The 27,409-nt window shown below is 43.8% G+C and overlaps 1 protein-coding gene across 1 annotated transcript in view; it reads left to right on the top strand.

Annotated features, from left to right (window-relative positions):
- ZFP91 (ZFP91 zinc finger protein) overlaps positions 1-27,409 on the top strand; it is a 503,483-nt gene that overhangs the window by 142,548 nt on the left and 333,526 nt on the right. The window contains 1 exon segment of the mRNA XM_030221066.1: positions 23,939-24,025. Coding sequence (XP_030076926.1) covers positions 23,939-24,025 — 87 coding nt within the window.

Here is a 27,409-nt window from a genome sequence, read left to right as displayed (position 1 = left end):
GGGACAAAGGCTATTCAAACACAGTCATTTCCACTCTCCTGCATCGTATGCTGTGGAAGACAGTGGACGACAGTGTGGATTGACAGTAGCAAGAGCATTCAAGTTAAGTACAAATTGATTCACCGGCTGTGTAATTTTTAAATAAGCCTCCACCATATAGTATTGTGGAAGGTGTATGTGCTTGTATTACATGAATAAGAAGAGTGGAGTTTTTTTTGTGAAGACTAGTGATTGAAGAAGAGGAGTTCTCTAAAATTGAAGGGTTGTTCTTGCATAATGAGTACTCTTTATGGTTTCTGAAGTCTTTTTATCTCCACGTTTTCATGAATACTAGTAATTGTACACCTCCAATACTGGGTTATTACAAAGTAGAATTTTGTTGTAAACGGTAATTGAAATCACCCATTATTATAGCGTTGCCCAATTTTCCAGCTTTCCTAATCTCTGTAAACATCTCTTTATCCATTTGTTCGTTCTGTTCTGGTGTGTGGTAGTACAGCCCTACAAGAATACTCCTTCCCTTCACACATGAAATTTCTATCCATGATGATTCCATGCTGCTATTTGAGTCATTCCATGTCAAGTGGACTAGGGGTCCCCACCTCACCATCTCAGATTTTGATGAAATTTGGTACATAGTTTCTTTATGATAAAAAACTAAGCTGTGCAAAACTTTAGTTCAAAAGACTAAAAATTGGAGGTTCTAGGGGACCTCAAGTAAAGGGTTGCAAAATGTCGCCTGAGCAAAAATGACATTTTGGGCCAACTTCCAGAAGCTGTAAAACTGGAAGTTTTAGTAGTACAAGGGGGATATTTGGAGAACCTGCACTACTTTTAGGGCTTAATGAACTGGCAAAACCCCATGTTCCTAGTCCTCTTACTTGTTGAATGGTTTAGGCTCAAACGTTGCCAAAAAAACGGCAAAAATCAATTTACAGTGATGTTGAGGCTGCTGTAGTTTCTAAACTAGTTGGCCTTTCAGGTTGATTTTTGGTAGGTGTACTAAATGCACGGCTGTAATGAGGCATTCCAATTTGCAGCACTTTCCTTCAAGTGGTTGAAAAATTATAAGCGTTCAAAGTTGGTATAAAAAGCATTTTTGCCCATTTTGGGCTATCTTTGATGCCCTTGATCTCCAGTGGGACAGCTTCAATATTCTTTCTTTTAGCACCATTAGAAAGAGCAGATTTCCTTCTATCAGAATATGTAGTTTTCATTTTGGAGTCTCATCATATAAGGATTGCAAAAATGCCCTCAAATGTTTGCGGGCAGCAGCCTGTGATTTCTTCACTACACCCTTGATACAAGTGTAGTAAAAGTGATTCTTCTTTCAAAAAGCACCAATTTTTTAAAATAAAGAACACATTATGTTATAAAACTGTATTCAAGAAAACTAAAAAACAGGAATGTTTTTTAGGATGTGGAAGGATGAGGCCAAGTTTCATGACAGGTTTAAAGAAAACTGCAGTCAGTTAGGATGACCGACTTGGCCAATTATGATTGGTGGACCCTGTTGCAAGGCGTCTGAGTGTCTGTTGCTGGTGTTTCTTCACCCTTGCTACAGTTTGACCTCTTAGTGAACTGTAGGCATCAAAGTAAGCCTAGCAACAGACACTCAGGAGCCAGGAGGTACCAGAAGCATACAATTGGGCAATGAAACAAACAATTCTGCCTTGCAACAGGGTTCACCAATCATAATTGGCCAAGTCTAACTGGCTAAAGAAGTTTTCTTTAAATATTATGTTATAAAACTGTGTTCAAGTAAACTAAAAAATAGGGTGGAAACCATTGTATACATACTTCTTGTTGAAGAAACTCGTACCTGCACCGACAGGCTCATTTATATTGAATTAAATGCCACAAATGAAGATATTAATCACTTTAGACTGAAGTAAAATTTTACCCATTGAAAACCTGATTGCAAGAATAAACGCGTTTGTTGAACTGATGCTAATGGTCATCAATGGATCCAGAAAGATCAGATGAATTTCCACTTTGCTCAGTTGGCTGTTCAAGTACATCAGAGTGTCATTTACTGACATACAATAAAAATAAAGGTTTGAAATTAATTGAAGAGCTTCTGCCTGATCAACAGAAGTTGTTACAAGAGCATTCTGGTCAACTTTTCTATGCTGGATCAACTATTTGCCTTCATCATGAATCCTTACTGTTGAAAAAGTTTGAATTTTTGCAAAGAACCTGCTGTAACCCATTTTCCAAAGGTGGTCATAATGCAAAAAGGGGCTTAAGAGTGCTGGATGACACACTAGCAGCCCAGCTAAAGGCCTTAACAAGCAAAATATTTGTGCCGGGTCAGAAACTATGTCCATCTTGTCGAAAAGACGTCAGTAACAGAGCTGCTGATTCTTTATCATCATCAACAGCAGCAGATGATGAACACAGTGACATTTCTGGCAAGTTGAACACAAGTTTGACATCTCTTGGTTTTTCTCCATTAAAGTTCAAAAAAGTCAGCAAGCGTGATGTACGAGGCTACACCAAGCGCAAAATCAGGCGAGTGCAAAATACTTTGAGAGTCATCATCTTGCAGTTGCTGGTGGCTTAGACATTCTACCAGTCAGAAATGTGACAAATGTTCTGATTATGATGACCTGCTAAACGAGTTGAAAAACAAAGTCCAAGTTTCAGCAAATCATGCAGAAAAACTGCAAATACTAACTTTAGCACCAAACAGCTGGTCTATTCAAAGAACTGCCTCAGAATTCATGGTTTCAACTAGAATGGTTAAAAAAGCAAGAAATCTGAAATCAGTTTGTGGAATTCTGGCAAAACCAGACAAGAAGAAAGGTAAAGTTTTACCAGAAGAAACAGAAAAAAAAATTCTTGGCTTTTTTGAAGATGATGAATTCAGTAGACTGTGCCTAGGGAAAAAAGATTTTGTCTCTGTCAGAACTGGCACTGAAAAAATTCAAATGCAAAAGCACTTGCTGCTTAGCAATCTAAAAGAAATGTATGTTGCATATCGTACTCGAAATGGGCCAGAAGTGGGTTTTTCCAAATTTTGTGAGCTAAGGCCAAAATGGTGTGTCACTGTTGGCTCATCTGGTATGCATTCAGTGTGTGTTTGTGTCATTCATCAAAATGTGAAGCTTATGCTTGCTGGAAGCCATCTGCTGAACGAAGATTACAAAGCACTGATGGCTAAAACTGTGTGCAATTTGGAATGCAAAGAATGCATGCTTCACAGGTGTGAAATATGTCCAGGTAAAGATGTGCTTGAAAATTACCTGACAGAAGTGTTCATTGATGCTGACCCAGGTGAAACAATCGAGTTTAAGCAGTGGGTTCATACAGATCGCACCACACTGGAGACCAAACAAATGTATGTTGATGATTTTGTATCTGAGCTTGCATTGAAAGTTTCAAACATGTCAATTCACCATTACATTTCCAAACATCAGACACAATACTTAAAGAAAACCTAAATCCTTGTGAAATTGTTGTTCTCTTGGACTTTGCTGAAAACTACTCCTTTATTGTCCAAGATGCTGTTCAAGGTTTCCACTGGGAAAACAGTCAAGCTACACTGCATCCATTTGTTGGGTACTTCCGTGATGCTTCAAGTGAAATTCAGTGCATAATCATTTCTGAACAGCATATTCTAGCAGTTCTTCCAGTACCAGCAACTACACACTTGGACGACAGTATACATTTCCAGAAACAGCAGTGAAACTTATCAGTGAAAAATTCTTGTCACTTCAGCACTGAGGTTTTACTTGGGAACTATTAAGACACCCCCATTAGGCTTGAGAAACTAGGCAAAGACAACCAAATGAGGCTTGGGAACCTCAAGTAAGATGCCCACCTTCAGGCTTGGGAACCTGTGCCAAGTGGCTGGACTTGCCTTGCTATCGGGCGTGACCTCTTGGCGATGAGGTTGCCACTTCCTATTGAATTGGTAGTGGCATAGCCACCATGGACCAACGCATGCTTAAAGCAACTAAGTGACTTATACAGCAATTAGAAACATTGATGGGCCCTATATCCGTTTCATCTATCATTCAACAATACTGGCCAAAAAACACTTTTTTTGCAATCCTTATATGGAGAGACTCCAAATTGAAAACTACATATTCTGATAGAAGGAAATCTGCTCTTTCTAATGGTGCTAAAAGAAAGAATATTGAAGCTGTCCCACTGGAGATCAAGGGCATCAAAGATAGCCCAAAATGGGCAAAAATGCTTTTTATACCAACTTTGAACGCTTATAATTTTTCAACCACTTGAAGGAAAGTGCTGCAAATTGGAATGCCTCATTACAGCCGTGCATTTAGTACACCTACCAAAAATCAACCTGAAAGGCCAACTAGTTTAGAAACTACAGCAGCCTCAACATCACTGTAAATTGATTTTTGCCGTTTTTTTGGCAAAGTTTGAGCCTAAACCATTCAACAAGTAAGAGGACTAGGAACATGGGGTTTTGCCAGTTCATTAAGCCCTAAAAGTAGTGCAGGTTCTCCAAATATCCCCCTTGTACTACTAAAACTTCCAGTTTTACAGCTTCTGGAAGTTGGCCCAAAATGTCATTTTTGCTCAGGCGACATTTTGCAACCCTTTACTTGAGGTCCCCTAGAACCTCCAATTTTTAGTCTTTTGAACTAAAGTTTTGCACAGCTTAGTTTTTTATCATAAAGAAACTATGTACCAAATTTCATCAAAATCTGAGATGGTGAGGTGGGGATGACCTTTAAAATTGGTCCACTTGACATGGAATGACTCATTTGTGTCATGTGGAATGTTTATTTTATTTGACTCAATTCCCTCTTTAACTTATAGCGCAACCTCCCCCCCCCCCCCCCCCCAATTTGATCCTGTCTATCATTGCGATACAATTTGTACTCTGTTAACACAGTGTCCCATTGCTTGTTGTTCAAATATTTGAAAGGTATTAATCCGCAAACAAACCCTTTCCTGAGACGGGAAGGTGATAGAACTAGAGGACATGAATTGAGGTTGAAGGGGGGCACACTCAGGAGCAATGTCAGAAGTATTTTTTCACAGAAAGGGTGGTGGATACATGGAATGCTCTCCCATTGGAGGTGTTGGAGATGAAAACGGTAATGGAATTCAAACATGCGTGGGATAACCACAAAGAATCCTGTTTAGAAGGCATGGATCCACGGAATCTTAACGGAGGTTGGGTGGCAACACCGGAGTTGGCAAGCAAAACCAGTGCTGGGCAGAATTTTATGGCATATTCCCTGATTTATGACTGAATAGGTATGGATGGGCTGGAGTGTAAATTTTAAGGGGCTTCGACGTTAGCTTCAGAACTTTTAGTACAAGAACAGTGCTGGGCAGACTTCTACTGTCTGTGCCCTGAGAATGGCAAGGACAAATCAAACTCAGGTATACATATAAAGTATCACATACGATATAAAATGAGGTTATCTTGTGGGACAGACTAGGTGGACTGTACAGGTCTTTACCGTCGTTTACTATGTTACTATCCTAATTCAAACAGACAACTAGATTGACATGTGTATTATGTGATCAAGAAGGTTACAAGTTCCTACTAGATCTGTACTGAATTTGGCCGAATACTAATAATGGACATACAGCTTTAACATAAATAATAAAAGAAACAGTGTGAAATCAGAGATCGTGTTTATTTCAGTACAATTTAGCACAGTAGAGCCCCAGAACATTCGAATTTGAATTTAAATCACTATTCAGCTGAATGCGAATAATTATTATTTGTAGCATTTGTATCCCACATTTTCCCATCAATTTGCAGTCTTAATGTGGCTTACATTTGCCGTAATGGTGGCTGCCATTTCCGGGTAACAGAAATCCAAGTGGTATTGCGTTAAGGTGCATACATACATGGTAACATACATGGAACACAATATATATGGAACAGATTTTTGTATATATATATACCATGTGCATACATACATGGTAAAGAAGAATATATTATGGTATTGCAAGAAGTAATGTATTCGGGGCACTATTCGAGGCTGAATTGAATATTTGGTACAGCCCCAGTTCCTATCCCTTGTGTCAGGAAGCAGTTGGATTGTGGACTTGCGTATCAGTTATAGCATGGTGTTCTGGGTCACATGTTTGGTGGGAAAGCAGAACAGTCCTGCGGATAGGCTGGGCAGGGTCATTCAGCTACCCGAGTGGTCTCTGAACGTTGACGTTCCCCCGCAAGATTTTCTGAGAGTAGGGCACCCCTCAGTAGATCTCTTTGCCGCTCATTTCATCAACAAAGTCCCTCAGTACTGCTTCAGACTCAGATCACTGCAGGTGCCTTTCTTCTCCATTGGGGAACAGATCTTCTGTATGCACATCCTTCCATTCCTCTGATAGGAAAGCCTTTGCTGAAACTCAGGCTAGACAAGGGAACCATGATCCTTATCGCTCCATTTTGGCCAAGGAAGATGTGGTTCCCTATGCTTCTGGAGTTATCCTCTGAAGAACCATAGAGATTGGAGTGTTTTCTGACCTTCATCACTCAGAACAAGGGGTCCCTTTTTCATCCTAATCTCCTGTCCCTGCTCTCACGGCCTTAATGTGGAGAGCTTATTTGCCGCTGCCAGAGGCTGTCTCCAAGGTCTTGTTGGCTTTCAGGATAGATTCCATTAAGAGGAGTTACTCCTTTAAATGGAAATGGTTTGCTGTCTAGTATGAGAGCAAGTACCTAGATCACCTCTCTTTCCCTACACAAAATTACTTGAGTATCTCCTGCACCTCTGAGTCTGGGTTGAAAACCAACTCTTTAAGGATTCCTCTCGGAGCAATCAGTGCTTTCCATCACCATGTGGAAGGAAAGCCCATCTCTGGACATCCTCTAGTTGTTTGCTTCATGTGAGGCTCATTGTTGACAAAGCCCTCCCACTGAGTCATGGGACATAGTAACATAGTAAAACATAGTAGATGACGGCAGAAAAAGACCTGCATGGTCCATCCAGTATGCCCAACAAGATAAATTCATATGTGTATACCTTACCTTGATTTGTACCTGTCTTTTTCAGGGCACAGACCATATAAGTCTGCCCAGCAGGATTCCCCGCCTCCCAACCACCAGTCCCGCCTCCCATCACCGGCTCTGGCACAGACCGTAAAAGTCTGCCCTCCATTATCCTCGCCTCCCAACCACCAACCCCTCTTCCCCCCACCTGCTCCGGCATCCAATTTTGGCTAAGCTTCTGAGGATCCATTCCTTCTGCACAGGATTCCTTTATGTATATCCCACGCATGTTTGAATTCCGTTACCGTTTTCATCTCCACCACCTCCCGCGGGAGGGCATTCCAAGCATCCACCACCCTCTCTGTGAAAAAATACTTTCTGACATCTTTCCTGAGTCTGCCCCCCTTCAATTTCATTTCATGTCCTCTCGTTCTACCGCCTACCCATCTCTGGAAAAGATTTGTTTGAGGATTAATACCTTTCAAATATTTGAACATCTGTATCATATCACCCCTGTTCCTCCTTTCCTCCAGGGTATACATGTTGAGGTCAGCAAGTCTCTCCTCATACGTCTTGTAACGCAAATGCCATACCATTCTCGTAGCTTTTCTTTGCACCGCTTCAATTCTTTTTACATCCTTAGCAAGATACGGCCTCCAAAACTGAACACAATACTCCAGGTGGGGCCTCACCAACGACTTATACAGGGGCATTAAAACCTCTTTTCTTCTGCTGGTCACACCTCTCTCTATACAGCCCTAGCAACCTTCTAGTTACGGCCACTGCCGTAACTAGTGAAATATATTCTAACTCTCGCATCTTATTTCCGCAAACAAACCTTTTCCAGAGATGGGAAGGCGGTAGAAAAATGTCAGGAAGTATTTTTTCACGGAGAGAGTGGTGGACGCTTGGAATGCCCTCCCGCGGGAGGTGGTGGCGATGAAAACGATAACGGAATTCAAACATGCGTGGGATAAACATAAAGGAATCCTATTCGGAAAGAAGGGATCCTCAGGAGCTTAGCGGAAATTGGATGGCAGAGGCGGGGCTGGTGGTTGGGAGGCGGGGTTAGTGCTGGGCAGACTTATACGGTCTGTGCCCTGAAAAAGACAGATACAAATCAAGGGGCTGGTGGTTGGGAGGCGGGGCTAGTGCTGAGCAGACTTATACGGTCTGTGCCCTGAAAAAGACAGATACAAATCAAGGTAGGGTATACACAAAAAGTAGCACATATGAGTTATCTTGTTGGGCAGACTGGATGGACCGTGCAGGTCTTTTTCTGCCGTCATCTGCTATGTTACTGTCAGGCATATTTTCAAAGCACTTTGGGAGGCTAAGTTCCATAGGTTTCTATGGAACTTTGGGAGGCTAAGTGCTTTGAAAATGAGCCCCTATGTATCTTTTTTGAGATGCAGCGACCAGAATTGAACGTAATATTCGAAGTGCGATCGCACCATGGAGCGATACAAAGGCATTATAACGTCCTCATTTTTGTTTTTCATTCCTTTCCTAAGAATACCTAACATTCTGTTTGCTTTCTTAGCTGCCGCAGCTCCGCAAATTCATTTTTCAGTTCTATCGGTACTCTGGGATGAATACTAGCCAGTCCAGGAGATTTGCTACTCTTCAACTTGTAGAACGCCCCCATTACATCCTCCAGGATTATGGAGAATTCATTCAGTTTCTCCGACTCGTTAGCTTCGAATACCATTTCTGGTACTGGTATCTCTCCCAAATCTTCCTTGGTGAAGACCGAAGCAGAGAATTCATTTAATCTGTCTACTATGGCTTTGTCTTCCCTGATCACTCCTTTTACCCATTGGTCATCTAGCGGTCCAACCAATTCTTTTGCCAGCTTCTTGCTTTTAATATACCTAAAAATTTTTGTACTATGTGTTTTTACCTCCAACACAATCTTTTTTTCAAAGTCTCTCATAATCTTCCTTATCAAGTGCTTTGCATTTGACTTGACATTCTTTACGCTGTTTCTTATTATTTTTAGTCGGTTCCTTCTTCCATTTTCTGAAGGATTTTCTTTTAGTTCTAATAGTTTCCTTCACCTCATTTTTTAATCATGCCAGCTGTTGTTTGGTCTTCCGTCCTCCGTTTTTAATATGCGTTATATATTTGGCCTGGGCTTCCAGGATGGTGTTTTTGTACAGCATCCACGTCTGATGTAAATTTTTGACCCTCGCAGCCACTCCTCTAAGTTTTTTTTTTTTTTTGTTTTCCACAGTTCTTCTCATTTTATCATAGTCTCCTTTTTTAAAGTTAAACACTCAGGGATGTATGCACACAGTCTTTAATACGAGTGGATTACAATGCTACTGCCTCCAACTGGAGAACAGAGCAGTGAAGAACATGAAAATTTATAAGACACTATTCCACTCTAACTGACGAGCAGAACACAGCGGTGCACATACTACAGAGTTAGAAACAAGTAAAGGCTTCAATTCAAGACAGGAAAGCTGAGTAATCACACGAGAGAGAAAGAGAAGCAAAAGCAGTAAGGATTAACAGGGACAAGGGAAGGGAAGAAACAAAATAAAATAAATGCAGTTGGTTGATCATGGGTTTGGTGCTGGAGTTCTAGGTTTTGAGGCATTGTTGGTATCCCCTTTTAGTCTTGCTCCAAGAGCTTGTTTGATAAGCTGTGTCTTTAGTTTTGACTTAAAACTTTTGAAAGAAAAGTTGTCCTGGAGAAGGGAGACTATTCTAAACATGGGGTGAGAGAAAGAAAAGGGCATTGTATCTGGTTGACTGAGACGGGCAAGTTTTTGACCCAGGAGAATAAGATGACTATCATTTAACTACTAAAGAACTCTAGCTAGAGAGTATGGAATAGTGAGAAAGGAGAGATAGCTAGTGATATTGTTTCAGCAGGGGTGTTGTGTGGTCAAAATGGCATGTGTGACATAGCAGTGTTATGCAAGTATTTTGAAGTTTTTCTTTTTTTTAATAGAAATCTGGGATAGATAATGTTGCAATAACATGTATAGAGTGTTTGTACGTTTGGGAAGCTTGCCAGGTGCCCTTGGCCTGGATTGGCCGCTGTCATGGACAGGATGCTGGGCTCGATGGACCCTTGGTCTTTTCCCAGTGTGACATTACTTAATCAAGCCAAGAAGTGAAGAATGAGAGAACCGGAGCATGACATTGATTATGGTTAAAGGTTATCAATAGAAATCAAACAAAATAAAACATGGAAAAGAAAATAAGATGATACCTTTTCTATTGGACATAACTTAATACATTTCTTGATTAGCTTTCGAAGGTTGCCCTTCTTCCTCAGATCGGAAATAAGCAAATGAGGTAGCAGATAGTATATATGAGAGAAACATCAAAGCATTACTTTGACTGTCAGAGTGGGAGGGTGGGGGTATGCATGGGGACATCAAAGCATTTCATTGATATTCTAACAGAATGGGTGTTGGTAGGTGAGAGGAGGGTAATAAACAGAGAAATACAGCTTTATGTTTTATAATGAGTTAGAAAACCCAGATCCTTATTAAGTCCTGTTTCCTTAGCGTCCCTCCGGACCGGCCCAGGATTGGACTGATGGGTTATCTACGCCTACCAGCAGGTGAGACTGAGAAAACTCTGACTCCAAAGAGCCCTGGTCATGTGACTGTAACCTTAGTATTTTCTCAGTCTCCCAGCAGGTAGGACGTGAGCCATTAGTCTCTCTTTGTGGGATAGCTATTTGTCTTTAATCTCTGTTCCTTGTCATCAAGCAGATGAAGCCATTACGTATGGGTTATGTCCATCAACCAGCAGGGGAGATAGAGAGCACGCAAACTTTCACAGTGCCCTCTTGGCCAGCTAGCTCCACTGCCTCTTCAGTATTATCTATCTCCCCTAGCAGGGTGGCTGCAGCTTGTTCGAGCTCCATCAAAAATCTGCCTGGGGGTGGCTCCTGGCTTGCCAGTTCTTAACCAGGGTGTTGGAGGCTATAGCAGCTTCACTTTAAAGGCACATAGGTTAGCCCTTTCCCTGCCTTACCCATACCTCTGTGGATGTGGACATATTGCCTTGCTTTCCCTGTCCTTACCCACCAACAGTGGATGCAGGCATATAGGTTCGCCCTTTCCCTGCCTTTCCCACTCATCTGAGCCTCCGGAGTCTTCAATACCTCTGCTTTCCTCACAGCTTAAAAAAAAAAAAAAAAGTCGCGTCGCGTTTTTAAACGCAGAGACGCTGGAACAGAGGTTTTTGACCTGATTTTCAGTAGGATCGTAGTTGTACACTAGATCCTTTGAGGTAAGAGTGTTTTCCAACTCCTCCGGGGTGGGCCCGCGATCGGGGCGATTTTGGCGCGAAACCGCCATTTTGGATTTTACCGCCGTTTTTCGGCGATGGCTGTGGACAATGTAAAGCGCTGTTCCACTTGTGGCAAGCGCAAATCAGCAGCAGGGCTCTGTAAATCGTGCTGTACTGGCGTAGGAGCCGGCCCGAGCATGGCGAGCGATGTTTCTTCCCGCTCTGAGCTGGCAGCGGGCGCCATTTTGCTTACACCGCATGGCGCGGCCTCCGTGGACACGGAGAGACCTGAGCCGGGTGGGGCACCTCGAGATGAGGTTATTTCAGGAGTGGCTAGCACCGGACAGGATTTGGGTGCCCAGGGTGAGATTTTCTCCCCGGATTTTGTGCTTTTGCTGCATAAAGCATACATGATGAAAAGAGCCCTTCCTCAAGGGTCGCCTGAGGCTCCTCTGATTGCCCCCCCCCGATGGATTCTGGCCTGGGACTGCCCAGTGAGGCTTTTTTTCCCCGGATGCTTGGCCTAAAGATAAGCGCAGAAGGGTTAATTCCCCTTCAGATTGTGGTGCACCTTCTCCCCCCCCCCCCCCCCCCCCCCCCTCCCCGTGGTCGGGGTGTGAGGATTCGGAGAACTCTGACAGACGTTCTTGGTCTGAGGAACCAGAGTCAGGTGCGGATTTACCACAGGATCTGGATGATCCCTCCACGGTGAGGATTTTCCACCGTGATGAGCTGCCAGCGCTTATTTCAGATACCCTGCAGGCCCTCTCGATTGAAGATCCTGACAGTGGCATGGCCTCCTCGGGTAATCCCAGGATGGCTAGTACCAAGAAAGCTGCTCGGGCCTTCCCTTTGCATGACTCCATCCTAGAGCTTGTTTCGGCTCAGTGGGCTGACCCCGAGGTACCTTTGAGTGTTTCCAGGGCTATGGGGCAGTTATACCCTCTGCGTGAGGGACATATGGCTCGTTTTCAAATGCCTACAGTGGATGCCCTAGTCACAGCGGTGACAAAGAGAACTACCCTCCCTGTTGAAGGAGGTGTTGCCCTGAAGGATGTTAAAGACCGTAGGCTGGAAACAGCATTGAAACGGTCCTTTGAAATTGCAGGCCTCACTGTTCGGGCGTCTGCATGCAGCTGTTATGCTGTGAGAGCCTGCCTAGCTTGGCTGCAACAGGCAGTGGCTCAGCCCGGAGATGGAGGGGAGCCCTACTTGGAGGTGGCTCCACGGATGTAGGTGGCCTTGTCCTTTCTGGCTGATGCCCTTTATGACCTTGTTAGAGCTTCGGCTAAACAAATGGCAGTAGCAGTGGCGGCTCGCCATCGTCTGTGGCTACGACACTGGGCAGCGAACATGGCCTCTAAGCAAAGGTTGGTGAAGTTGCCTTTTCAAGGACTTCTCCTATTTGGTGAGGAGTTGGAGAAAATTGTGAAAGGCCTGGGTGATCCAAAACCCCAGCGCTTGCCCGAAGATAGGCAGAGGCCTTCCTCTAAGGGCCAGGCGGTCCACTCCTCGTACAGACCTCGCTTCCGTGAAGCTAGAAGGTACCGCCCGGGGTGTTCTGCTGGGTTCACTTCACATGCCCGTGGTCAGCAGAGGAACTCCTTTCGCTCGGACAAGCGTTCCGCAGCCGGTGGCTCAAGACCAGGAGTTCAGGGGCGACCCTCTCAATGATGGTGCGCCGGCCCTCTCCTCGATGCCTGTCATCGGAGGACGGCTTTCCCTCTTTGTCGAGGAGTGGGCCAAGATTTCCTCAGATCAGTGGGTTCTGGACCTGATCAGAGATGGATACAGAATAGAATTCAACGCCCCAGTAAGAGACGTGTTTGTGGAGTCCCGATGCGGTTCTGCCGTCAAACGGGCGGCGGTGGAGGAGCCTTCTTCGTCCACCGGTCAGATCAATTTTTCCTTCTTGGGATCTTAATCTGGTTCTATCGTCACTAACGAAATCTCCATTTCAGCCTTTACGAGTCTGTTCTTTGAAGGATTTAACGCTTAAGACAGTGTTTCTAGTGGCTATTGCGTCAGCTAGAAGAGTTTCGGAGTTGTAAGCTTTTTCCTGCAGATCTCCATTTCTGGAATTTTCTAAGGAGCGAGTGGTCCTGCGGCCGGTTCCTTCCTTTTTGCCTAAGGTACTATCTCGTTTTCATTTGGCCCAGTCAGTTTTTCTGCCGGTTCTCGGGTCAGCCTCGGGAACGCAAGAGCAGCGGATGTTGCGTACTCTGGATGTTAAGAGAGTGATTAGACGATATCTCTCAGTTACGGAGGACTTCCGTCGCTCGGATCGTCTCTTTCTTCTTTTTGCTGGGCACCGCAAAGGGTTGGCGGCTTCTAAGCCCACGTTGTTGCGTTGGATCAAACAGATGATAGCGTCTGCTTATCTGTGGTCAGGCAGACCAGTTCCTGAGGCCCTGAAAGCTCATTCTACAAGAGGGCAGGCAGCCTCCTGGGCGGAGTGTGCCTTGGTGCCTCCAGCGGAGATCTGTAAGGCAGCGACTTGGTCGTCTCTTCACTCTTTCTCTAGACATTATAGGCTGGATGTGCAGTGTCGTCAGGAGGCGATCTTTGCCTCTCGGGTGCTCACAGCGGGTTTGCTGGGGTGCCGCCCTTAGGACTACTGCTTTGTTACGTCCCATCAGTCCAATCCTGTGCCGGTCCGGAGTGACGCTAAGGAAGGAGAAATTAGACCTTACCTGCTAATTTGCTTTCCTTTAGTCCCTCTGGACTGGCCCAGGCCCCTCCCTTGATCTATATTTCCAGCATTTCTGTGTACATATATTCAACTGTCCGCTACAGAGCTGTTCTGCAAGTTAGACAGTTAATGGAGATAAGCTACAGTTTGCAAAGTTTAATCAGTTCATGTTGTGGTAAAAAAAAAAAAAAGAAAATACGAAAAGTTGCACCAGTTCCACAACTGCATAGTTTCACACGTTGGTGCATATTTGGCCATACCTCAGCTCTGTTCCGATTTGTTGGTGAGCCCACTGTTATGATTACACCGTAGTTCAAGCCTGTTTATATTGTGCTTCCTGGCTGCTTGAATTCCTTATGGCACAGAATACAGATCTTTTTCTTGTCCTTTCTGCTTTGTTATTCAAATACTGAGGTTACAGTCACATGACCAGGGCTCTCATTGGCTCTCTGGAATCAGAGTTTTCTCAGTCTCACCTGCTGGTAGGCGTGGATAACCCATCAGTCCAATCCTGGGCCGGTCCGGAGGGACTAAAGGATAGCAAATTAGCAGGTAAGGTCTAATTTCTCCTTGTTGGATGTCAAAATAAGTTCCTGTATTGTTTTAAAATTACCTTTCAGTATTCTTACTGTGAAATCACTGGTGCAGTGTTCTGGTCTTGTGAAGTGTTGGCCCACAGGGGTGGGGGCCTGACTGGCACCGGCTATTTTCATGTGATGTCTGTGTAGATTGAATCTTGTCTTAAGCATCTGGCCCGTTTCTCCAATATAGCATCCTTCGTTACATTTCTTACCCTGAATGATATATACCACATTGGAAGATGAGCATGTAAAATAGTCCTTTATGTTGAATATTTTTCCTTTGTGAAATGTTTTGTGAAATGTTTTGGCATAGTTTGCAGCTGGCTGTGTTACACGGGAACGTGCCCTTTTCTTTTTCGGTCTGTGTTGGAAGTTTACTTCTGATCAGCATGTGTTTTAAATTTGGTGGCTGTCGGAAGGCCAGCATAAAACATAAAGCTGTATTTCTCTGTTTATTACCCTCCTCTCACCTACCAACACCCATTCTGTTAGAATATCAATGAAATGCTTTGATGTCCCCATGCATACCCCCACCCTCCCACTCTGTCAGACAGTCAAAGTAATGCTCTGATGTTTCTCTCATATATACTATCTGCTACCTCATTTGCTTATTTCCGATCTGAGGAAGAAGGGCAACCTTCGAAAGCTAATCAAGAAATGTATTAAGTTATGTCCAATAAAAAAGGTATCACCTTATTTTCTTTTCCATGTTTTATTTTGATTTCTATTGATAACCTTTAAGAGTGGACTAACACGGCTACCACACCTCTTTACTTAATTATGGTTAAGGAAATGGCAGATTGTCCATATCTGACAGAAAACAAGAAAGCTAACTTTTGACAGATGTAAGATTTGAGGTTGAAAAGAGAGGAAGAGTCAGGAATGACACAGAGGTAATGAAAGCTAGATACTTGGTTAATTGGGCATAGGAGTAGACTGAGGTGAAAATGAGCCGCTTTAGTGGATCAGGGAACTTTAAAGGCTTGATTAAAAATCCAGGTTTATATAACAGTCTTAAAATTTTTAAAGGACAATTTTGGCACGAGTGGTTAGAGAAGAGAATTCCAATGAAAAGGAGCGGCAAAGAAAAAGTCAGGATGCCTAGTAAATTCTAGCTGGGCAGTTTTTGGGCTTGGGAGCACAAGGCAATAATCATTAATCGATTGCAGAAGACTAGTAGGGGAATATGAAATGTTCAGTGATGCTAGGTAGTCTGGAAGACCTAATCTGTGGGCTTTGAATGCCAGCGTGAGTAACTTAAAGGTGATCCGTTTCTCAATAGGGAGCCAATGAAATTTCTGAAATAAGGGGAACACATGCTCAAACTTACATGCATAAGTTATCAATCTTATAGCAGTGTTTTGTGTAGATTTGTCTTTTTAGATTTGTGTGTGAGCAGCAGAGATAGATTGTTGCAATAGTCAAGTCTAGTTACCAACAGTGAAAGGACAAGGGATTGAAAAGTCTCTTGGACAAAATAGCGCTGGACTGACTGCAATTATCGGAGAGCCAGAAAACTGATTTTGGCTAAGTTGGAAATTTGCTGAGTGAAAGTGAGATGAGTCGAGTATAACTCCCAGATACCGAAAAGAATTAACTGGCTGAATAAAGGAATGGAGGGAATAAATACCCCCCCCCCCCCCCCCCCCCCCCCCGTGAACTAACATGCAACAGTTTTCTATGTGTTATGTACAAGCTGGTGTTTAGAGAGCCAAGAAGAAATAGCATCAAGAAAGTGTTGGAAGTGGGCTAATATCGGGGTTGAAAGGATTAGTAGGGAAAAGTAACCGTGAAGAAAGTGTTTTAAGCCTGTAGAGTGTTTTGGATATTTTCTTGCATTGATTATTTTTTTTTAATTTTTTTATTTATAACCATTTAAATTTTTACAAGCGATAAAACAACTTGCTGGAAATACAGAGAAAGTAATATGTAGGAATTATTTCAGTCAGGTAATTCTATTCTCTTCCTTAGACCACTAAATAGGGAGAGTGAAACAAGATAAGGAGATCAATTAAACAGTAAACAGAAAAAAACCTGTGGTATTAACCTGATTATCCCCAGATATTACTCGTCCAATTCATTATTCCACATTGATCATCTGGTTGGCTTCTTCAAGGCCAATACGGTTATAGTCAAATCATTTCATTGTAAACATACTTATTGTCCAATATTAGTTAGAAATAATACATCTGATTACATTCTTTCTCTTTTAAAAACCAGAAGTTATTTAACAATACTTATACTTAAGTCTCTAATTCAAATCCCACTGATTAAAGTAATCCCAGTCTTCACAGGCTTCACTCCTTTTAAAGTATTGCATTGATTATTTTTTGAAGTGTATTTCTCCTATTTAGCCAGCAGGTGGTGTTTCTTTGCTGTAAAGCTGTTCTAGAGAACTGATTGGCAGATGATCAAAAGCTCCATACTGTTCCTAACAGCGCTCTAAAAATAGCGCTGGAACAGTGCGGGGCTTTACCATCCCTATGATCAGAGATAATGGAAATGTATACATGCTATTATCTCTGATCATAGGGTAAAGTTCGGGAGGATTGTGCCTGAGCATGTGCTCGGGCACAGTCCTCCCGCACTTATTTGACAGGTCTGGGCTGTCTAAAGCTCAGACCTGTCAAACAGGGGCTAGAAGTCCATGGGACCACCAGACCCCAAACAGCATGGCTCTGGTGGCCTAGTACCCCCACCCGAACCAAGCGACATGGAGGCTGGAGGTCTGGCAGACCTCCAGTCCCCCGACCCCTCCACACCGACACATGTTCGGGGGGGGGGGGGGGGCTGTAGATCCGGAGGGTCTCCAGTCTCACTAAGCCCCACAGTATCCCCTCAAATAGAGCCCTTGTGGCCCAGTGGGCCATGAGTCAACCCCCCGCCCCCCCCCCGACCTGGTGGTCTAGTGGCCCTCTTCCCCACCCCCTACCTTCGTTGGAAGAGGGGGGTGGCCTCTCTCGTCCATTGGCGCTGCCGCAAAAATGGCGGGTCCCTGTCCAGTGCATCCAACGAAGGTAGGGAGTGGGGAAGAGGGCCACTAGACCAGGACAGGAGGGGGGTGTTGACTCGCGGCCCACTGGGCCACCAGAGTCAATTTGAAGGCGACGAAACAGTGTGACAAGGCGGTGGCTGTATCTAGAAGGTTGTTGGGTGTATAGAGAGAGGTGTGACCAGCAGAAGAAAGGTAGTGTTGATGCCCCTGTATAATCGGTGAGGCCCCATCTGGAGTATTGTGTTAGTTTTGGAGGCCGTATCTTGCTAAAGATGTAAAAAGAATCGAAGCGGTGCAAAGAAAAGCTACGAGAATGGTATGGGATTTGCGGTACAAGACGTACGAGGACCTGAACATGTATACCCTGGAGGAAAGGAGAAACAGGGGTGATATGATACAGACGTTCAAATATTTGAAAGGTATTTATCCGCAAACGAACCTTTTCCGGAGATACGAAGGCGGTAGAACGAGAGGACATGAAATGAGATTGAAGGGGGGCAGACTCAAGAAAAATGTCAGGAAGTATTTTTTCACGGAGAGAGTGATGGATGCTTGGAATGCCCTCCCGCGGGAGGTGGTGGAGATGAAAACAGTAAAGGAATTCAAACATGCGTGGGATAAACATAAAGGAATCCTGTTCAGAAGAAATGGATCCTCAGGAGCTTAGCCGAGATTGGATAACAGAGCTGGTAGTGGGAGGCGGGGCTGGTGGTTGGGAGGCGGGGATGGTGCTGGGCAGACTTATATGGTCTGTGCCAGAGCCGATGGTGGGAGGCGGGGATAGTGCTGGACAGACATGTACGGTCTGTGCCCTGAAAAAGACAGGTACAAATCAAGGTAAGATATACACAAAAAAGTGGCACATTTCTTGGGCAGACTGGATGGACTGTGCAGGTCTTTTTCTGCCGTCGTGTACTATGTTACTATTTGAGGGGATTCTAGGGGGGTTATGAAGGCTGGAGACCCACCGGATCTCCAGCACCCCCCCCCCCCCAAACTTGTGTCGAGGGGGCTGCTGCATTGGGGGGAATGCTGGACAGGGATCACCATTCCTGCAAACCCTAATGCCAGCTCCGAGCTGGTGTAGGGTTTGTCGCAGAGCGCCAATGTTTGGCGTGCTGCTCGCTGATCATTGGGGAGGAATACATTTAGCATGCATTTGCATGCTACTTGCGCTAAGAGACCTGCTTTGCATACGTTAGCATGCTAGGTATGTTCAGAGCCCACGAGTGTGTCTCATGCGCTCAGGGACTCTGATCATGGGACGGTACCAAATGCAGGCGCTAGTATGTCGCTAATAGCCTCTAGCGCCTGTGTTTGTTCCTGATCGGCCCATTAGTGTTTTTTCTTTAGTTTGACACAAACAAGGAAGCAAGAAGCAGTATATATTTGAAATCTTGTTGACTGGGCTCTGATTGGCCTGGAGTTTGAAATTACCCAGCAGTTGTTGCTGGTTGTTGCTTCAGTCTTAACCCGGGAGGAAAGAGGGACAGATCTCTTTGCTGAGGCTGAGTGAACTATATATCCTGACCTTCCCAGGTACTGTTTAGACTGTATATAGATGTTTAGTTAATGTTATGATTGATCCATATTTCAATTACCTGTTGTTGTTTGCTGATTGCACATTTTTGATCATTGTTCAGTGTGATAGTAAACCTGTTTAGTTTGTTGACTCTGTTGTCTGGACTGATAAAGAATCCAGCTGGTTTTTGTGTTGGGTCTTTTAGTGCTTTCTGGAAACTATGGGACCACTGGAAGTGTGGCTCTAGTAACCTAGAATCACTGGGGATAATTGGAGAGAGGGAGATTCGCCCAGAGGGAGGATGTGATCCAGTCAGTGGGAGGAGGGTGCTAGTATAGAGCACAAAGGGCAGGTGCAAAAGACCTGAGTTGTGCCAGGGATAGACTCTCTGGCCACAGGATAACCTCAGGAGGGTTTTAGACTTGTTAGGAACTGGGCAATATTCTGGGGAAGAGGGAGCCTATTCCGAAAGGATGGGCTCCACCTTAACCAGGGTGGGACCAGGCTGCTGGCATTAGTATTTAAAAAGGAGATAGCACAGCTTTTAAACTAGAAACTGGGGGAAGGCTGACAGTCGCTCAAAAGCACATGGCTCAGGATAAGGTATCTTTCAAAGATATCACCAAAACAGGGAAGATAAGGTATCCTGATAGTGAGGTTGCAAAAGAGACCGTAGTAGATCAGGTGTCCTTAAAAATCAGACACGATTACAAATTAATGCTGTCAAGTACTGAGCATGATGTAAATAGAAACAACAACCATAGTTTGAAATGTCTATATTTGAATACCAGGAGCTTAAGAAATAAGATGGGAGAGTTAGAATATATTGCACTAAATGAAAAATTAGATATAGGCATCTCTGAGACCTGGTGGAAGGAGGATAACCAGTGGGACACTGTAATACCAGGGTTCAAATTATATCGTAGTGATAGGGTGGATCGAATTGGTGGAGGGGTAGCATTGTATATTAAGGAGAGCCTTGAATCAAATAGACTGAAAGTTTTGCAGGAAACAAAACACATGTTGGAATTCCTATGGATTGAAATTCCATGTGTAAAGGGGAAAAGGATAGGGACGCAAAGAAACTGGGTAACACGATAATAATGGGTGATTTCAATTACCCCGATATTGACTGGGTAAATGTAACATCAGGGCATGCTAGGGAGGTAAATTTCCTTGATGAAATCAAGGACAGCTTTATGGAGCAGCTGGTACAGGAGCCGACGAGAGAAGGAAAAATTCTAGAACTAGTCCTTAGTGGAACACATGAACTGGTATGGGAGGTAATGGTGCTGGGGCCACTTGATAACAGTGATCATAATATGATCGGATTTGATATTAGGTTTGAAGTATACATAGGAAATCAAATACGTTAGCAGTAAACTTTAGAAAAGGAGACTATAACAAAATGAGAACGGTGAAAAAGCTTAGAGGAGCGTCTGCGAGGGTCAAAAATTTACATCAGGCGTGGATGTTGTTCAAAAACACCATCCTGGAAGCCCTGGCCAAATATATTCCACGTATTAAAAAAGGAGGCTGGAAGACCAAACAGCCGGCATGGTTAAAAAGTGAGCTAAAAGAAAATCCTTCAGAAAATGGAAGAAGGAACTGACTGAAAATAATAAGAAACAGCATAAGGAATGGCAAGTAAAATGCGAAGCGCTGATAAGGAAGGCTAAGAGGGACTTCGAAAAAAAGATTACATTGGAGGCAAGCACACATAGTAAAACATTTTTTTTAGGTATATTAAAAGCAGGAAGCCGGCAAAAGAATTGGTTGGACTGCTAGATGACCGAGGGGTAAAAGGGGCGATCAGGGAAGACAAAGCCGTAGCGGAGAGATTAAATGAATTCTTTGCTTCAGTCTTCACCAAGGAAAATGGTATTCGAAGCTGATGAATCGGAGAGACTGAATGAATTTCCTATAAACCTGGAGGATGTAATGGGGCAGTTCTACAAACTAAAAAGTAGCAAATCTCCTGGACCCAATGGTATTTATCCCAGAGTACTGATAGAACTGAAAAATGAATGTGCGGAGCTATTGTTAGTAATATGTAATTTATCCTTAAAATCGAGCGTGGTAACAGATGATTGGAGGGTGGCCAATGTAATGCTGATTTTTAAAAAAGGTTCCAGAGGAGATCCGGGAAATTATAGACCACTGAGTCTGACGTTGGTGCCGGGCAAAATGGTGGAGACTATTATAAAGAACAAAATTACAGAGCATATTCAAAAGCATGGATTAATGAGACAAAGCCAATATGGGTTTAGTATAGGGAAATCTTGCCTCACCAATCTATTACTTCTTTGAAGGGGTGAACAAACATGTGGACAAAGGTGAGCCGGTTGATATTGTGTATCTGGATTTTTAGAAGGCGTTTGACAAAGTAGCTCATGAAAGACTTCAGAGGAAATTGGAGAGTCATGGGATAGGAGGTAGTGTCCTATTGTGGATTAAAAACTGGTTAAAAGATAGAGAACAGAGTAGGGTTAAAAGGTCAGTATTCTCAATGGAGAAGGGTAGTTAGCGGGGTTCCCCAGGGGTCTGTGCTGGTACCGCTGCTTTTTAACATATTTATAAATGACCTAGAGATGGGAGTAACTATTGAGGTAATTAAATTTGCTGATGACACAAAGTTATTCAAAGTTGTTAAATCACGGGATTATTGTAAAAAATTGCAAGAGGACTTTAGACGACTGTGCGACTGTGCATCTAAATGGCAGATGACGTTTAATGTGAGCAAGTGCAAAGTGATGCATATGGGAAAGAGGAACCCAAATTATAGTTATGTCATGTAAGGTTCCACGTTAGGAGTCACAGATCAAGAAAGGGATCTAGGTGTCGTCGTCGATGATACGTTGAAACCTTGTGCTCAGTGTGCTGCTGCGGCTAAGAAAGCAAATAGAATGTTAGGTATTATTAGGAAAGGAATAGAAAACAAAAATGAGGATATTATAATGCCTTTGTGTTGCTCCATGGTGCGACCGCAGCTTGAATATTGTGTTCAATTCTGGTCGCCGCATTTCAAAAAAGATATAGTGGAATTAGAAAAGGTGCAGAGAAGGGCAACCAAAATGATAAAGGGGATGGGACGACTTCCCTATGAGGAAAGGCTAAAGCGGCTAGGGCTCTTCAGCTTGGAGAAAAGGCGGCTGAGGGGCGATATGATAGAGGTCTGTAAAATAATGAGTGGAGTTTAATGGGTAGATGTGAAGCGTCTGTTCACGCTTTCCAAAAATACTAGGACTAGGGGGCATGCGATGAAGCTACAAAGTAGTAAATTTAAAATGAATCGGAGAAATGTTTTTCACTCAACGTGTAATTAAACTCTGGAATTCATTGCCAGAGAATGTGGTAAAGGCGGTTAGTTTAGCAGAGTTTAAAAAAGGTTTGGACTGCTTCCTAAAGGAAAAGTCTATAGACCATTATTAAATTGGACTTGGGGAAAATCCACTATTTCTGATAAGCAGTATAGAATGTTTTGTACTTTTTTGGAATCTTGCCAGCTATTTGTGACCTGGATTGGCCACTGTTGGAAACAGGATGCTGGGCTTGATGGACCTTTGGTCTGTCCCAGTATGGCATTACTTATGTACTTATGTAGGGTGGCTAGGCGTTTCATGACAGTAATATAATGTCATCGTCATAGAAGTGAAACAAAACACCTGTGGATTAAATGAGTGTGGTGAGCGGATTTAGGATTATATTAGAGAAGAGGAGAAAGAACTGAGCTTTGCCGGACTCCACATGTCGGTGGACATGAGGGAGCAGAAGATGTTGTAGTGATTACTTGATGTGAGTGGTTGGAAAGCAAAGATGTGAACCAAGAGTGCACTGAGCCAGAGATGATCGATAACTTCAAGTTGGTCAACCACACTTTAGAATCCATGTTTCTTTTATTTTTTTTATTTTTGCTATCCACTTGTTTCAGTGTGTATCTTCTGTACTGTTTCCCTGAGCAAGGACTGTGTATCTATGAAGCGTGTTTATCTTCTAGTACTTATTTAGATTTTGCTCACACCTTTTTCAGTAGTAGCTCAAGGTGAGTTGTTGCATTTAGGTATACTGGGTATTTCTCTGTCCTCAGCGGGCTCAGTCTAATTTTGTACCTGAGGCAGTGGAGGGTTAAATGATTTGCTCAAGATCACATGGAACAGCATTGAGATTTGAACCGGCCAACTCAGGGTGTCAAGACTGGTGCTCTAACTACACCTTTATTCCACTGTATAAATATTTGTTAGTATTAGTAGTCAAGGCAGGCCATTGGTTGTACAGTTTTAAGCTTTTAATTTTCCCTCATGCATTTCTTATGAGCAAGTTAGCAACTTTGCTCCCCCAACCCACCCCAATTCATTCCCAAACTGGATATTCATAGCATGCAAATAAATTGTCTAATATTCTTAGTCCAGTTATCAGATTTTATTTGCATCAGTTTAATGGATCTGTGCATTTGAATAACACTCTATACATTTCTTACTAGAAAATTGTCTTGTGTTGCCTGTGCCTCTCCCCCAGCCAAGTCACACTCATTTGAAAACCAGAGAAATCACATCCCTTCCAATTATTATAACACCACATAAAGTTTGGTTCAGCTCAGCCTTTCTGTTAGGGAGTAGGGGAACATACAGAGCACAAACTGAATTATGTAAATTGTATATCATTTGGTGAGCCTCTCTTACTATAGAACTGAAGCTGAGAAAAAAAAAGATGCCAGAAGATCTTTTAAAAGTTCAGAATGTTAAACTGTACCAGAATAATTTTGTAGTATTTCAGACAGTTTTTATATAACATATCCCATAATGTTTGGACAAAATAATTAGTTTTTTTTTTTTGCGCTGCACTGAAGCTGCCTCTTTGCAGGGCATTTCTGTGGTCAGTGTTTCAGAAATGTTCAGTATCATTCTTTATCCTTGATCGTCTCTCCTTTTCTTCTCTGCATCTTCATTACCAGTGATGAAGAAGAATTGCTGATTAGTGAGGAAGAGATTCCCTTCAAAGATGACCCAAGAGATGAAACCTATAAACCACACTTAGAAAGGTAGTAGTCCTGGCTCACCTTTTAAATTGTTCATATCTGGGACAGCAGGTAATTTTGAGTAGGGTTATTCTTTATGTGGCTGGGAATATATATTAATGTTGCTAGTGATTTTTGGAAATATTTCATTAATAACTGCCAATTAGTGATAAGCACACTATTCTTAAAAGGCAGAATTGGAGAGCACCTAATTGGTTATTACTTTTAGGTGTGGATTGGGTTCTTCGAGGATAAGCAGGCATAATGTTCTTGCATATGGTAACATGATCCACAGAGCCCGGTGCGGATCCTGCCAAGTACACTGTCACTTTAAATCTTTGAGGCAGTGCCCTCACCACGCATGTGCGGGTGCCTTCCTGCCGGATGCATGGGACCAGCAGTCTTTGTTTTCCGTGGAGCAGAGAGGTTGTTTGTTGAATCTCCTCAGCGCAAAATCCTTTGCCTTTTTGGTGCCTTCCCTTTTTCAGGATATATTTTTTTGGTATATTATGTTTCTGTTATAATTTAGTTTAATCATTTTTTGTTTCTTCCACCCCCCCCCCCCCCCCCCCCAGCCATGGTGTCCTCTTGCACCCTTTTTCCTACCCAGAAACTATCGATCTTTTTCAGGTATGGAATGACTCGAGCTCAAGCTTAGAGTTTTTTTGACCTTGTGTCAACTCTTTTCCTCCATGTCATCAAGAGTTCTGAGTGGCTTTAAGAAGTGTACTCGATGCAATGGGATTATTTTAGGCAAAGACCCCCATAACTGGTGGGTTCAGTGCCTAGATTCAGACTAAGACATTCAGTGTAAGGGACCTCACGTGCATATGCTTGCAGAGGTTAAAGCCCGCAGACTCCAGTTAGAAAAACATTTTGGTTCTGCATCAACATCGGCATCTGCACCCAGCATGGAAGAGACTTGGTACTTGACGTGGAACCTTCATCGACATCGGGTGCACCCAAGCAACATCAAGAGGGTGCTGCGTGCATTGAGGGAGCTGGAGCGCAAAAAGCCTAGAAGCTTCAATATATTCTCTTTCCTAGCATTTGACCCATACCTCCCCTGCATTGTTATCCTCGATGCCATGCCACAGTGACCGCTCTCCTCTCCAGCTCATATCACATCGAAAACCTAGATTGCCTATGCCTTCACACTCTGTCTGCATCCACACCGGTTTCTCAACCGGTATCGAAGCCTACCCTTTGTGAGGAAATCCGGACTATGCTGAAAGAGGAGCTTTCAGGGCTACTGCAGTTGCATTCTCCACACTCATACAGGTGCTTAACACCTGCCTCAGCACAGCCTGTGGATACGTCGGAGAGACTGTCACAGGAGAGAGACCACACACCGGCTTGACATTGGTCAGGAGCAGCCCATACCCAGCTGATGCACTACTTGCTGTCCAGTTTGTGCACCTCAGTTCTCACCCTCTCTGACTCATCTGATAACCTTCACACTTAAACACCCTACCCCCCACCCCCCCAGTCCCATCCAATTTCCACCTATACATTTAGAAGTCTTCAGGCTATTGAGTCTTGCACTTTCTCCACCAGTGGTTCATCCCTCTTCTCAACCACTATGTTATCTAGGTCTGTCAATGAGGCTGTCTCTTCCTATAATGCTATATTTTCTCCTCTGCTCTGGATACCCTCGCTCCTCCCATTCCCCATTCTATGAGGCATATCAAACCCCAGCCTTGGCTGTCCTCTATAATCCACTACCTACATTCCTGTGCCTGATGTGCTGAACACCTTTGGCTGGAATCCCATGTTCATGTTGATTTTATATTCTTCAAATTCTTGCTGACCACTTTCTAGTTTGCTCTTTCACTTCCCAAGCAAGACTGTATTCAGTTGACAAACTCTAGGCTCAAACCCTCAATGTTTCTTTTCCACACTTAACTCTCTCCTTAAAGTGCCTTCACCTCCTTCACTTTCTCTCCAGACTATGGCTGAGTACTTTCGTGATGAGGTTTACAAGATCAACCGTGAGTTCTCAACCAAGTCACCGCCACCTTTCCTTCCTTCTGTCCATTGTGTCAACCCACCTTCAACCCCTGCCTTTTTCTTCCTTTTCTGAAATCACTAAAGAGGACACTGCACGTTTTCTTTCCTCCTCCAAAGAGACTACCTGTTCCTCGATCCTCTCCCCACCTATCTACTTAGCACCATCTCTCCTACTGTCATCCCTTCTATCTGTCTTTCATTTTTCACTGCAACTGTTCCTGATGCCTTCAAATATGCCGTAGTTACACCACCCCTCAGAAAACATTCATTGGACCCTACTTGCCCTTCAAATTATTACCCCATCTCCCTTTTCCCCTTCCTATCCAGGATACTTCAACTTGCTGTTCACTGCTGTTGTCTTGACTTTCCTTCATCTCAAGCTATTCTTGACCCACTTGGCTTTCGCTCTCTACATTCAACTGAAACAGCATTTGCTAAAGTCTCCATTGACCTGTTCCTGGCCAGATCTAAAGGTCTCTGTTCAACCTTCTCGATCTATCTGCTGCTTTTGACACTGTTTATCACCACCTACTCCTTGATAAACTGTCCTTACTTGGATTTCAGGGCTCTGTTCAACCATCTCGATCTCTGTCATCAAGCAGATGAATCCATTACGAGTGGGTTGTGTCCATCAACCAGCAGGGGGAGATAGAGAGCACTGAAAAACCATAGTGCCTCATGGCCAGCTAGCTCCATCTGCCTCTTCAGTATTCTCTATCTCCCCAGCAGGGTGGTCACAGCTTATTCAGCTCCTTCAGAAAATCTGCCTGGGGTGGCTCCTGTGCTGTTGCCAGTTGTAGCAGGGGTGTTGTGGCTGGTGGTGCCCACTTTAAAGGCACATAGGTTCGCCCTTTCCCTGCCTTTCCCAGCCCCTGATGTGGATGTAGACACATAGGCTAGCCCTGTCCCTGGCTTTGCCCACGCTGTGGATGCAGGCACATAGGTTCGCCCTTTCACTGCCTTTCCCATGCTACTGATCCACTGGAGTGGAAAAAATTTGCCTCTTGCGCTGTTGCCTCTATCTTTCCTCACAGCGTTAACAACAACAACAAAAAAAAGTCGTGTCGTGCTGGTAGCTCTGCGATCTTAGAAAAGAGGCTTTCTTCTGATTGTGCTGCGGATCAGAGCTCGGAGGACTCGATCCGAAGAGGTAAGAGCATTTTGTAGCTCCTCCGAGGAGGGCCCGCGCTCGGGATGATTTTGGCGCAAATCCGCCATTTTGAATTTCCCGCTGTTTTCGGCAATGGCTGCGGAGGTTGTTATGCGCTGTTCCTGTTGTGGCAAGCGCAGATCAGCAGTAGGGCTCTGTAAATCGTGCTCTTCTGACGTCAGAGCCGGTCTGAGCATGGCGAGCGAGGTTTCTTCCCGCTCCGTGGAGCTGGCAGTGGGCGCCATTTT

This window comes from Microcaecilia unicolor, chromosome 1 (genome assembly GCF_901765095.1).
Source record: "Microcaecilia unicolor chromosome 1, aMicUni1.1, whole genome shotgun sequence".
Classification (NCBI taxonomy): Eukaryota; Metazoa; Chordata; class Amphibia; order Gymnophiona; family Siphonopidae; genus Microcaecilia; species Microcaecilia unicolor.
Note: the sequence above shows the minus strand (reverse complement) of the source record. Positions and strands in the feature narration are given on the sequence as shown.